The sequence below is a fragment of the Sapajus apella genome, unplaced genomic scaffold, assembly GCF_009761245.1.
Source record: "Sapajus apella isolate SASKATOON/1434 unplaced genomic scaffold, GSC_monkey_1.0 scaffold22, whole genome shotgun sequence".
Lineage (NCBI taxonomy): Eukaryota > Metazoa > Chordata > Mammalia > Primates > Cebidae > Sapajus > Sapajus apella.
Genome location: NW_022436962.1, coordinates 8,552,139 through 8,564,958, shown reverse-complemented (window position 1 = coordinate 8,564,958; position 12,820 = coordinate 8,552,139). Strand labels below are relative to the sequence as shown.

Sequence of the window (12,820 nt, the reverse complement as noted above, 5' to 3'; positions counted from 1 at the left end):
GTTGTCCCCTGAAGTGGGGGAGTCGCTGAGGCCATTGCCTCCTCTGCAGTAGCTCCTTGGTGACATGCAAGACATGGGTTCCCTGTCCCTGTGTTCTTCAAGTGTCACCAACAGCAAGGGAAAAGAAAACGCACCTCAAACTAGCACTAGGAAGAGGAAAGAGAGAAAGAGAAACCTGTTTCCAATATAGAGCGGCTCGTCATCCTTCAGCCAGGAGACGGTGAGTTTCAGGGAGGGGTCGTGCTTCACTCGACACTCCAGCTGCACCGTGGTGCCTCTTTTGGCCACCTGGTCCTCAGGCATCCGGTAGATCCTGGTGGGGTCTGTGGAGAAGCCCAGAGTGCTTGCCACTGGCCTGTCTTCTGCCCAGAACCCCCATGTGGCCACACAATGGTGCATGTCTGCCCTCCAGGCCTTGGGCCGACCAGGGAGCGTGGCATGAACAGTGTGCAGTGGTATGAATGCAGCAGAGTTCTGGGGGGGTAATCACAAAAGCAGGTAATGCCCCAAATCCTCTCCATCTGGCTCAGGAATATATGATGCAATTTCTGGGGTGGTAGAAGGGAGTTGGTGTGGGCAGAAAGTTTCCCTTCCTAATTCTCTTTGGACCATGCTGATCCTAGATGGACTCAGAAGAGCCCACTCCAGGTTAAACATAGGTGTGGTGCATTTTCCACGTGAATATGCGTGTGGATAACTGCGAGCATGACCTCCTTGCCCCTCTCCGAACTTCCATCAGCAAACCCTCTCCTTTACCTTTGACCTCCAGGCGGACTTGGTTTTCAGCTTTGCCCAGGATGTTGGTGGCGACACAGGTGTAGATGCCCTGGTCCTCTTTGCGGATCATCTTAATCTCCAGACTGCCGTTCTCATAAACATGGTAGTTGCCACCATCCAGATTGCTTCCTTGCCCATTCTTAAACCTCACAACAGAGCAGCAGAACACAGCATCCTGAGACAGGACCAGCCCAAGGGCAGGGGCAGCAGCCAATTAAGAGAGATCGTGCGGGCTGTGGAAGGAGCCCCTATGCTAGGAGTCTGGAGCCCTGAGCCTCAGAGCGTCTGCCTCTAACCACCAAGTGGCCTGGCAAGCCTCCATCCCTCTCTAGGTCTCGGTTTTCCATTCTGTACAATGAGGGACTGACGCAGATGATCTGCCAGCTTCCTCCCAGGTCTTGATCTTCCACCCACTGCGCCCAGCTTTGACCCAGGTCTTGCAGGGTGCAGTGGCCCACGCCTGTAATCCCAGCACTTTGGGAGGCTGAGGTGGGCAGATCACGAGGACAGTTTGAGACCAGCCTGGCCAATATGATGAAACCCTGTCTCTATGAAAAATACAAAAATGAGCCAGGTGTGGTGGCATGCACCTGTAGTCCCAGCTACTCGGGAGGCTGAGGCAGAAGAATTGCTTCAACCTGGAAGGCGGAGGTTGCAGTGAGCTGAGATTGCGCCACTGCACTCCAGCTTGGGCAACAGAGCAAGACTCCGTCTCAAAAAAACACCTCCCAGGTCTTGCTGAACACCTACTATGGGCCAGATGGGAAGGAGAAGATGAGACAGGTGACCCCTGCTGCGGAAGGCCTGGTCTCATGGAACTTACCATCGCAGTGTGGGGATGGGAGATCCAAAGAAAGGGCAGTCCAGCCGTGTCCGGTTGTAAAGAATCACTCGAATGAGCTGGTTCCGGGGTGACAGCATCCGAGGCGGCACATCTGAAATTCCCAGAGAACCGATCTCGAGTGCTGAGTCTAACTCTTCCACCTCTTCCCCCTTGGTCTCACCTCTGCATGCCTTCTGCTTACAGCAGCTTCCCAAGCACTGAGACACCTTCCCCTACCAACCTTCCCTCCTTCAGAAAGCCCCTAAGGATTAGGTGGGGAAGCAGAAACTTACTCCTCCGTCTGTCCTCGACCTACCCTACATCCAAGCCAGCTTTTGCAAAGGGTCCCCCAAATTATCCAGCAGGTTCTGTAGCTGCCCCACCACAGCCCTGAGGCATTTCCTAGCTTACCCCTTCCCCCCTCCCTCTCCCTGCCCAGGGGGTACAGCAAATATACTCAGAACCATTTCCCACCATGAGATCCAGCTGTGAACCCAGGGGAAGTCAGCACGGATACACCAAGGAGATGGGACAGACTCACCCTCTCTCATCAGGGGAGGAAGAAGAGTTAAATTGACTGTTCTGATGGAATTCACTGTTTGCTCATCCAGCTTTGTGAATTTTAAGTCCTCCATCCCTCCCACAAATGTCTTCCTCTTCTCCATGTTTCCCCTGTCCACCATCCTCTTACCTTACCTGGCTTGGCCAATCCCAGGAGAAGAAAGTGCACCCCATGATATAACTAAGCCGCAGGGTGACTATGTGGTGGCGGGGAGGGGGGAGAGCCAGGCTGCAAAGAGTGCACTCACCCAGCACGCTGACGAAGGCGTTGGCAAGCAGGTAGCCATGCTCGTTGGAGGTGTTGCACTGGTACACGGCCCTGCTGCTGATCTGGGTGTCCCGGAAAATGATGGTGTCTCCGGCCACCTCACGGTTTGGGTTAGGTGGTGCCGCTACACACAAGAAAGAGATGCTCCTCATGAGAGATGGGAAGAGCAGGGTGAAGGGCATGTGGGGCTCTGGCCAGGGCTCCCAGGTACAACCGGGGGCTGTGGGGAGCACCCTGTGGGGCCAGATGATAGGGCTTCTGGCCTTGCCACTGCTGGGCTGTGTGTGACCTTGAGCCCTTCTCTGAACCTACTGGGGTTTATTTCTAGTCTAGTCTAGGGTATGGGAATATGAATTCCTGTTTGACCTATGAAACCACGAGGCAGGTGTGATTCAGAGCATTAGCTCTGGACACAGAAAGGAGTTCGAGTTCTAACCACATCGCTTACTACCAGCATTGTTCAATCTCTGTGAGCTTCACTCTCCTTGTCTGCAGAATGAGGGTAGCATATCATCTCATGGGGTTTTTGTGAAGATAACCTGAGATTTTATGCATGTACACAGTGATGAACAGAAGGTCTAACACATACTGTTATTATCATTTTAATTGAACGTGCAGGTAAAGCAACATACAATAGACAGAACCTACCACCTTCCCATTGTCTGAGAAGAGCATGCTCCAAACATTCACAAAGTTAAACCCATAAGCCAACGTTTCTCAAAAATGAAATGAGTCCTTATATTTGCCAAAGCTCACAGCTCTTCCCCAAAAATGTGTCCTAAATTGCGAGAGGATATTCTTGCCCACAGTTCCAGTACTGCTGGCTTGGGGTGCAGATAGCAGAGACTGGAGAGGGCTGGGGGGTGTTGGTTCTGCCCACACTTCATTCATTCTGGGATCTGGGGTAAATCAACAAACCTTCCTGGGCCTCATTTCGTTCATCTGTAAGATGGGGAAAAATCATTTCCACCTTTCCCCTGCTCGAAGGAAGACTCAGATAAGAGAACGACAATGAGCTGTAAAAACAAAAATTTCCTAAAAATGTAAAGAATTGCCACTTTTCTCATCTTTAACCACCAGAAAGTGACTCTCCTTCCTAAGATTTCTGGACTAGGAAGCCGATGACTTAGCTTACAGAGTCCGTGAACTCATTCAAGATCACTCAGACCTGCAAGGGAAGTCAGTGGAAATTGCAGGAGTTGCCCAACAGGCGCCACTTCACAGATAGCCGGTCTGAGCCCAGAACCAGGGAGTCAGCAGACGGTAAAGGATGACAAGATTAGCATCCTTATCATCCATGCCCAGGTCCCCACTCAGCAAAACGGGACACAGGATGGCAATGCCAGCAACTTGTACAGTTCCTTGCCTGGCAAATTCTTGTGCAATTAAATTTCCTCCCAGTCACTCCCTTAAATGTCCCCTGAGGAGAGTGACAGGTGACCTTTCCAGGGGTGAGGCTCAGCTGCAAGTCCTGGGCTGCATTTACCGAATGGTGCTGTAAAGTTTAGTGCAATTGCCTCCCTTACCCTCAAAGTCCTATTAAGACTGAGAGAACTGCAGGGGGCAGGCAGTGTCCATATCTCTGCTTGTAACTGGGCGAGCAACATTTACTGGGGATAACTAGGTTCAGCACTAGCTGGTGCAGCTGTCTTGCAGACTCACGGCAACCCACAGCTTCACCACTTCCCGGCCATATGATTTTGGGCAACTCACTGCACTGATGAGAACCTTATTTCCTTGCCTTAAATGTTTGAGAGTAGCACAGAATGTGGCACACAATAAATGTCAAAAAGGTAAATTCTTACTCTCTCCTCTCCCTGTGTCCCCTTCCACTCCTGCTTCTACCAGCTGCCGCTCGTGAGTTAGATTCTGAGTTCTCGCCATCTATTGTTTCCCCATTTGGGTGATACCATTGCTTATGCTTTGCCCTGACCACTTAGTGAAAGGAAGGACAGGACATTTTGAAGAGTAAATGCAGGCCGGGCGCAGTGGCTCATGCCTGTAATCCCAGCACTTTGGGAGGCTGAGGCGGGCGGATCATGAGATCAGGAGTTTGAGTCTAGCCGGCCAACATAGTGAAACACTGTCTCTACTAAAAATACAAAAAATGACCAGGGCTTGGTGGTGGGCACCTGTAGTATCAGCAACTCGGGAGGCTGAGGCAGGAGAATTGCTTGAACCCAGGAGGCGGAGGCTGCAGTGAGTGGAGACTGCACCACTGCACTCCAGCCTGGGCAACAGTGCAAGACTCTATCTCAAGAAAAAAAAAAAAGAAAAGTAAATGCAACCAGAGAGTCTATGATGTGAAAACTTGACCAAGCCCACTGGCTATAAGAGGACTTGGCGTCATTCACTCCATCCACCTGGGCAGAACTCAATGTCCCCCAAGTCTAAGCATACTTGATAAACTGCACCTGTGCATCTGCTCTTCTGGGGAAGTTCTTCCTCATATCTGACCATAATATGTCACATTATTGCACATCCCTGCTTCTTCTTTTGCCCTGAGCAGAGAGCAGAACTTGGGTAACCAACAATGGGTTACTGAGCTTTACTCTACCTTCCAAGCCCCAGCTGTCATTCAGAGCCCAAACCCCCAGAGATACAGCCACAGTCCCCAGGCCATCAACTGGGCTCTGAAGTTGTTCAGGGGAAGAAAGCAGAGATTTAAAAATCCCCAAGGGAGCAGAAATCCCTTAAGCATGGGAATATGACTACACAGTTCCAGGCCTCCTGTTCTCAGGCACAAAGATAGGGTAGATTTCCTGCCTCTTGAGATGTCTGAAGAGATGGGCAGCTGAGAAACAGCCACCAGTGGGCTTCTCTTTTCCTGATCATCTAGCGTGACCAGCGCTGGCTACAGTGACAAGGATATGAAGTCTTTGACAGGAGAGAGATAAGAGATGGGACAGCAGCTCGCTACTTACATTGCAAAGGTTCCCCATTCACCATCCACTGGACAGTGGGTTTGGGGTTTCCATTGGCTCGACACACCAGTCTCCCATCCTCGCCAGGAGCCAGGATAAGGTTCTTGGGTTCGTCCAGCCAGTAGGGAGCAGCTGGAAGACAAGGATGGGCACAGGCAGGGGAGTTAGATGGCATGGGACAGGCAGAAGAAGCCAAGCAGTCTCCCTCTAGTATGCAGGAGCCCCTGAGTCCCAGCACCAGGCACTCACCACCTGCCCCAGAGCTTGTCCTCATAGGGATAACTTGGTCCAGCCTGTATCTGGCTGGCTTGGCTGCGCAGATACTGATCTGTCTATTCTGAGTTCACAGAACAATAGTTCTAAACTGGGGCTGCTCATTAGAATCCCCTGAAGAGCTTTTTTAAAAAAAGGGATGCTAAGGCCTGTCTCAGACCTACTAAATCAGAATCCTCACAGGAGGCCTGGGTGGCAAATACTTTCAGAGGTCACCAGTGTTTGCAGTGTGCATCCGACGGCTCTACTGCCAGGGAAGGTGGTAAAGTGGGCACTAGGTTGGTCCTTCTGGGTCTCTGTTTTGCAAGCTCAGACCATTTAGGGTAAGTCTTATATTCATTCATTCGGGCACTGAACTTTGGTTAGAGCAGTTCTTAGCTGGCCACCTTGTTCAATTGTTTGGACAATTTTACTAATATGTGGAAATGTGAATTTTTCTGACTAGTGAGCCTTTCAGATCAGATTCTCAATGGTCTTGATACCCACCCTCACTGATACCCACCCTCACCCCCCAAAGTCTAAGAACTCCCTAGTTTGTGTATGATGCTGAAACCAAGGTCACAGATCCACTGACTGCATGCTAAGAAAGTTCCTGTCCTCTGGTCTCAGATCTCATCATCTCAACCATCCGTGTGGCCCAAGGCGAAACAGTGACCAGAGCAGCCTGCCACACATGGCTGGGACCCATGATGGCGTGTGCTCTGGTGCCTGCAGTCACTCAGGTGGGCCCTCTTTGCTTTGGGGGGAAGGAAGTGATTGCAAAAAAATAATTTTGGCCATGAGGACGCTCCAGTTTTAAAAAGCAGCACGGCATCATGCACAAGTACACAGACAGCATAGGCTCACGCGACACATCACGAACGGGAATGCAAAATGAAAGAAAAAAAAGGCTCTGGGAATGGTCCAAATGGGCTGTGGGAGGAAATTCACCTGCTGAGGGAGTGCTGGCACCAGGGAGAGTTGGGTGATGGTGAGGGTGGATCTCCTCCCCTTCACGCCCCTGCCCCATGCACCGGCATGCACACATCCTCTCACGTCCACTGAGCAACAACATCCGTGGCAGACCACCATTGCCACTGACCAGTGCACTGGAAGCCTCCCCCACTCACTCTGCCCCCAAACACCCTCAGAGAGAAGGGTGGGCATGGTGTTCAGGGTTGGCAAAATAATCATAATGAGAAATACACACAACGTACCCTTTACTCTCACCGAGATCGTGTGCCGGATGCTGCCCATCTTGTTGGAGGCCAGGCAGAAATATTCCCCAGAGTCTTCCTCGGAGACATTGGTGATACGCAGGGCTTTATTAAAGTTCTCAAACTTGGCCTTGTCTGATGGGAGGTCCCCACCTTTCTTGTACCATGCAATGTCTGGTGTCGGGCTAGGAGACGTACCAAGCAGAAAACAAAAACATCACTGAATGTGGCCCTTCTCCTCTTCTATAGCACGGGGGATACCCAGGTGGCCTAAAAGTGTATTTGGGCCCAGGAGGATGCATGTCCTCTAAGAATTGGTCTTTCCTGTACAGAGAGCTTGAAGGCTTAGCTAAGGCCTCACGAGATCCTAACGCTTATACGGGATGCCTAACCACCCTCTTTCCTCATTATCCGAAACAGAGATGGCCAGAATGGGATGGAGATGACTATGGTTTGCAACACCCTGCTCACTAGGAGCTGTTTGCTTCTCTTTTTGCTGTACCACTGGCATGCCCCTAAATGTGGCATTAACAAGAGCAGGAACAAACTCCCATCCCCATCCTCCTGGAGGGTGGCTAGAAGAGGGACTGCAAACTGTACGTACACCCCGGAGGCGATGCATTCCAGCAGGAGGTCCATGCCACGAAGCACCATCTGGCTGCTCGCAGTGCCCTGAGGATACATGAAGCTGGGCGTTCTTTCTGCAACTCCTCGGGCTGAAACAGGAGAGAGCAAACTCCCGTGAGCCTCCTTCCAGAGGGCGGACCCCGCTAGGCCAACACTGTCAGGCTAGAAAGAAATGGCGTCACAGCCCCTGCCAGATCCTCCCAGCTGAAACCACCCCAAGGACTTGGGCATCATTAAGTGAGGTGTGTTAGGAAGCTCAGGGCTCCTCAGCCCCACCAGCATGAGTGAGAGAAGCTCTAGGTACTGAAAGGATCTGCCCAGAGGAGCCCAGCTTCCCTTGGGTTCAGGGAATCTCCCCTTTCCTGCAATGGGGAGCAGCTGTCTGAACACTGAGAGATCTACTCCTGAGCAGCTTGTGTTGGGATCCCAGAGGCCACTGTGTGGGCCCCAGGGCAGGCCATCTCAGCAGCAGTCCTTCTCCCCAAGCAGGGATCTGGAAGCAGGGAAGGCATGAACTGGGGCCACAGGACAGACAACTTGCTCTTTGGGACCCTGAAAACAAGGCTCTGGGATGGAGTCACAAAGCCCGCACAAACAATCAGAAATGCAGGGAGAGTTATTAATGGCTTAGCAAAGACATGGAGAGAATTAATGAGCAGAGGTGACAGGAAATCACACTGGGGCCACGACCATTCTGCCTCCTCACTAATGACTGGGGAAGATGGCTGGGAAGAGGAGTAGTAATTACATATGAGCTGCTGGGGGAGGGGGTGAGAGAAAAGTGGCCACCAAGTTGGAGGAGGTGATCTACAATTCAACTAGGCTGGAGACATCATGGGTCTGAAATCAATGAGATTCATGCAGGTCTTGAAGGCCAGGTGGCTGGCAGAGATTGGCATTTTCAGGATGGCTGTTTCCCTGTAGAAGGGTCATGCCAGCATGGGCCCACCCACAACAGTGTGAATCCCACCTTCCCCAAGCCTTACCTCTTCCCCCAGAGCTCTTCATGTAGCTCTAGTGGAATGGGTAAGATGGAAGGGAAAAGAACAAGAATTTTCTATCCAGAAACCCCAAGGCAAAAGGGAAACTGGACGAGGTACCTCCTGGCCAAGGCGTATGATCATACACAAGAATGGCTAAAAACAAAAATAGAAGCTGAGCCCACCCATGGGTTTAATGGGGTCTTAGACTCAGCTGGACAAGGGAGAGATGGAGGGGAGGCAGAGCCACCAGGAGCTGGGGTGAGGATGAAGGCACTTATCCATGGTTCAATCGGTGCTGGCAGAGTAAGGGGGGTGCGGGGGACCTTTCTCCCCGTGTAACTGGTGCATCCTGAAGGAGCTTGCTGGGTTTTCTGGGGCCTGGCTGCACCAGCGGGGCTCCTATTCTGGGGCACTCAACTCTCTCCCTTGGCACCGGTGGAGTGCAATTCATAGAGTTTGCTTCAATTTTATCTTTTTGTCAGGAGAAGAAAGTATGAAACATACAGAGGGAAACTAGGCTGATGGTACAATACACGGCACACAGCAAGTGCCCAATGAAGGTTTATGGGATGAATGGATTGAAGGGGAAGAAGAGAACAAAAAAGAAGGCAGCGATTTACCCATATTATTTCTCTTTCTGTGGACGCCTCACCTGTCCCACCATCACACATCACAACATGACTACTGAAGGGGTTAATCCATTATATGGTTAATGGGTTATCATCTATATCTATAGCTCTTGCAGCATCCAATTCTCTGCACCAAGGAAGCCTGACACCAACAGCTTCCTCCCACCCACCGTCACGGAATCACCGAAACAACCACGACAACGTGAGGTCAGGGGCCCGATGAGGAAAGGAGACTCTAGGGCAGAAGCCTGCTCTGTTGTCAGGTTGGCGACTCTGTCGAGAGCTGGGAACCCTGGGATTATGTGGAAGGGGTCCCAGCTCAGTCATCATACTCCTTCCACACCAGGACAGAATCTGCAGAAACCAATCTGTGACCCTATGGAGGTTTAATTCACACCATAACATGCGACACCACAAGCACACACAACCCAGCAAAGCAATAAAGATGGGAAGGAGGAAAATTTAGCACAGAGTCCTGCAGTGGGTGCTTGGCACGCTGTAGCTGTGACTATAAAAAGGTTATAGCAATATTGCATTTGTGGGATGTGGGCTAGCAACAATAGAATTATCCTGAAGGAGAAGCTACTGGAAACGAGTCAAAGTTCAAAAAAGGGGAGGGCATCCTGAAAGTCAGAGGTCATAACGAGGGCCACCATTCAGTGAGCGTTTGCTAGGGGACGTGCACTGTGCCGGCAGCTCCACCCACACCATTTATGCCTAATCCTCACAGCAAACCTGTAGGGTTGCATCCCAACTTTCAGCAGAGGCAACTGAAGCTCAGTAAACAGACTTGCCCAAGGTTACAAGCTACTTAATTTTGGATTCTGGGCCATTTAGCACTAAAAACGTGTGCGTTCCACCCACTCTACATTGCCTCTCTGTCTACCAATGGGCATCCCACTTGTTCCCGCTTCTGACAGTCAGCTTCCGGAATATCTTTCTTATTCAAATCAAAGAGAACCCAAGGGCAAAAGAGGTAAAGGAGAAAGATATTTTTGTCTTGATGAGCTGCGCTGGTGAAACTCTTCCACTATGTTTTACTATTCTCACTGTCTCAGCTAAGATCCCATCTCTCCTCAGTGGCTATTAAAAAAACTCAGGCCCAAGCTGGAGAAAAAGAAGCTGAGGAGGGAGTTCAGCAGCTAGCTCTAAAGGCACCTCAGTTGGATTCTTAAAGGCATGGAAAACTTGAGGAAGACTTGGGGGACACAATATCATTAAGGAATGAGATGGCTGGCCCTAAAGGAAAGGTTATGAAGAAATGTAGTCAATTGCAGTAGGAGGAACTCATATGAAAATTTAGGAAGGTTAACAAGGCTGCTGGCTTTGAGAGCCACTGTTTTCAAAGAGGGTGTCTAATTTTCTTCCCTGGAGAGGTAGAGACAGGCAGACTCTAAGACAATGGTGATTATTAGATGAAACTCTAAATGATGGCAGATGACTGTCTCATCTTATGATGGGACACCCTTTTTCATCATGGAGGCAGGGATCCCTGGAGAGCCTGTCCACCTGAAGATATACTGGTTATTCGCCCTGATCGTCAGAGTGGAGTGTGACCTCATGCTTGATCAAACTCAGCGTCCATATGCTAAAGCTCAGATCTGTGTGGGTTCAGGAAGAGCTTCCCTTGCAGGCCCATCTGACTTCTTGCCCAAGGACAGCCAGTCCTCTCCTGCTCTTATAAGCTGTGGCTCAGAGTGAGCTCATGGGTTTCTGGGGGAATATGGTCAGCTAGCAGACAACAGGAGACGACAATGCCTCCACCATGTTGGCCTTAAAGGTCCAGTGAAAATGCCTCTTGATCATCTCTTTGGAGGAAACACCACGACTGCTGACAACCTTAGCTGCCCCGCTCTGTCAAGTGCTATGTGTTAGCAGGACAAGAAGATTCAATGAATCAGACGTATCTGAGGACCTCTGCCAAAAATAGCTTTTAGGGGCAGCTGGATCCTACATCCAGACCGCTTTGCTGCTTTCGAGTCTCGGAATTGAGAACCAGAGATTTATGGGGCCGGATTCTTGGCAGCTCGTCCACCTCTCTGGCTCTAGGAATGGCTGACCAAACAACCCCAGAATATAGGAAAAACTCTTTGCCTAGTAACATTTGATACCTTTCAGTGCCAGGAAATTTCTTCCGTAAGTCTAACCCAAATCCCACAGGCAGTAGTTGGAGCTTTTTTTTCTTATGCAGTTCTCAGCACAGCTGAGGAACTGAACAGCTTTTGTTTCTCTGGTCTGCCCTACAGTTTCTCCCTCTATAGTACTTTCTTCCTATAATTGCACCTGCTTTTCTCCCCTTGGCTTCTCTTCAAGTTCTCTGTGTCTTTCTTAATTTTGGTAGCATAGAAGAATGATCCAGAATGCAGTCAACACGAAACCATTCCCTTTAAAACCAATAATGGGTAATATTTGTTAAGTATCGATAATGTGCCTAACACATACTAGGAGCCATAAGCACATTATCCTGTTTAATCTTCACAACAATCCTCTGAGGCAGGTAATACATCCATTTGGCAGATGAAGACATTAAAGTTCTAAGACACTAAATGGCTTGCCCAGCTTCACTCAATGGTATGTCCTGGACCCTAGATTTAATTCACGGCAGTCTAGCTCAGAGCACATACTCTTAACTACCTGGTCTCCACACCTGGGTGAATCCTAAGTGGCAAGTTATACTCTCAGACCAGATTCTCCTGCCACTCAGCAGGTCAGGGGGCACCTGGCAATATTCAGAGGATACCAATCCACTCTAGAAAATCACTAAAACAAAACAGAAGTAGGGGGTGGCTCCCCTGCTACAAAAGAGACATGCCATATTTCAGAGCCGAACAGAGAGACGCACTGGGCATGTTTCATCAAGTCTCTGTCCAGACGCCTGCACTCAGAAAGAAGTCATCCTCCTTTTTTTGTCTCTTTGGTTTCTTGCTAGAGGCATCAGCCTAGCTGTCTTCTGTTCAAAATGAGTCTCCCTTTGACTTTATATCCTTTCCAGCAGCTTCATACTTAAGTCAGCTCTGTCCTCCCCTGGACTGGGGACAAGGGGTCAGCCTCCACGTGAGCTCACGCAAGCTTTGCTTGTTTCATAGTCCTGGATGGATCTCATTACTCCCACTCATTCTCTTGCAATAATTGTTCGATCAACGGTCACAAACTGGTTTAAGTGGCTGGAATCACTCAAATTTATTCCATTGATAAAACAATTCTATGTGTATGTTCCTCTGCATGGCTTATTTTACATGAAGTGAGGAACTTAGACCAGATGGTCTCTAAGGGACCTTCTGGCTCTGAGACACTCCAGCTTACAGAATACTTCCTATAACAGATTACCTGGAATCCAATTTAGAACAAGGCCCATTCCATACCAGGCCTCTGGGGCTCTTGGCACAATAGTGGTTGGCCCCATTATCTTGAAAACAAACAATGCTCAGGATCTAACCAAGGTCCCCTGCATCCTTGGGTAGTAAATCTCTTTGGCAGGATCTCAGTGTGGTTCTAGCAGCTTGGTGCCAAGTTAGAGTCTTTGCCTCTCTCCCTGGCTCCCCCTCCCTCATCCCATCCCCTGCTCTAGTCACTCATCATCCTTTATATTAGCACATCACAGTGCAGACACTTGCTATCTGTTTCAGCCCACAATGAGGTCCCTTGGGGACCTGCAGCCTCAGCTTCTGAGGCATAACTAATGATGGGGGCCAGCTGCCCCACCAGAGCCAGGAAATGATGGTGCCTCTGGCTGCTTAGGGAAAATAAGGCATTCTTGAG

The 12,820-nt window shown here is 50.0% G+C and overlaps 1 protein-coding gene across 33 annotated transcripts in view; it reads right to left on the bottom strand.

Moving 5' to 3' along the window:
• NFASC (neurofascin) overlaps positions 1 to 12,820 on the bottom strand; it is a 203,540-nt gene that overhangs the window by 46,895 nt on the left and 143,825 nt on the right. For all 33 annotated transcript variants that reach the window (XM_032288900.1, XM_032288912.1, XM_032288902.1 and 30 more), the window contains 7 exons: positions 7,427 to 7,538; positions 6,823 to 7,007; positions 5,354 to 5,485; positions 2,410 to 2,553; positions 1,601 to 1,712; positions 757 to 923; positions 176 to 323 (listed from right to left, as the gene is read on the bottom strand). In XM_032288900.1, the coding sequence (XP_032144791.1) occupies positions 176 to 323; positions 757 to 923; positions 1,601 to 1,712; positions 2,410 to 2,553; positions 5,354 to 5,485; positions 6,823 to 7,007; positions 7,427 to 7,538 (1,000 nt within the window). The remainder of the gene's footprint in view (positions 1 to 175; positions 324 to 756; positions 924 to 1,600; positions 1,713 to 2,409; positions 2,554 to 5,353; positions 5,486 to 6,822; positions 7,008 to 7,426; positions 7,539 to 12,820) is intronic.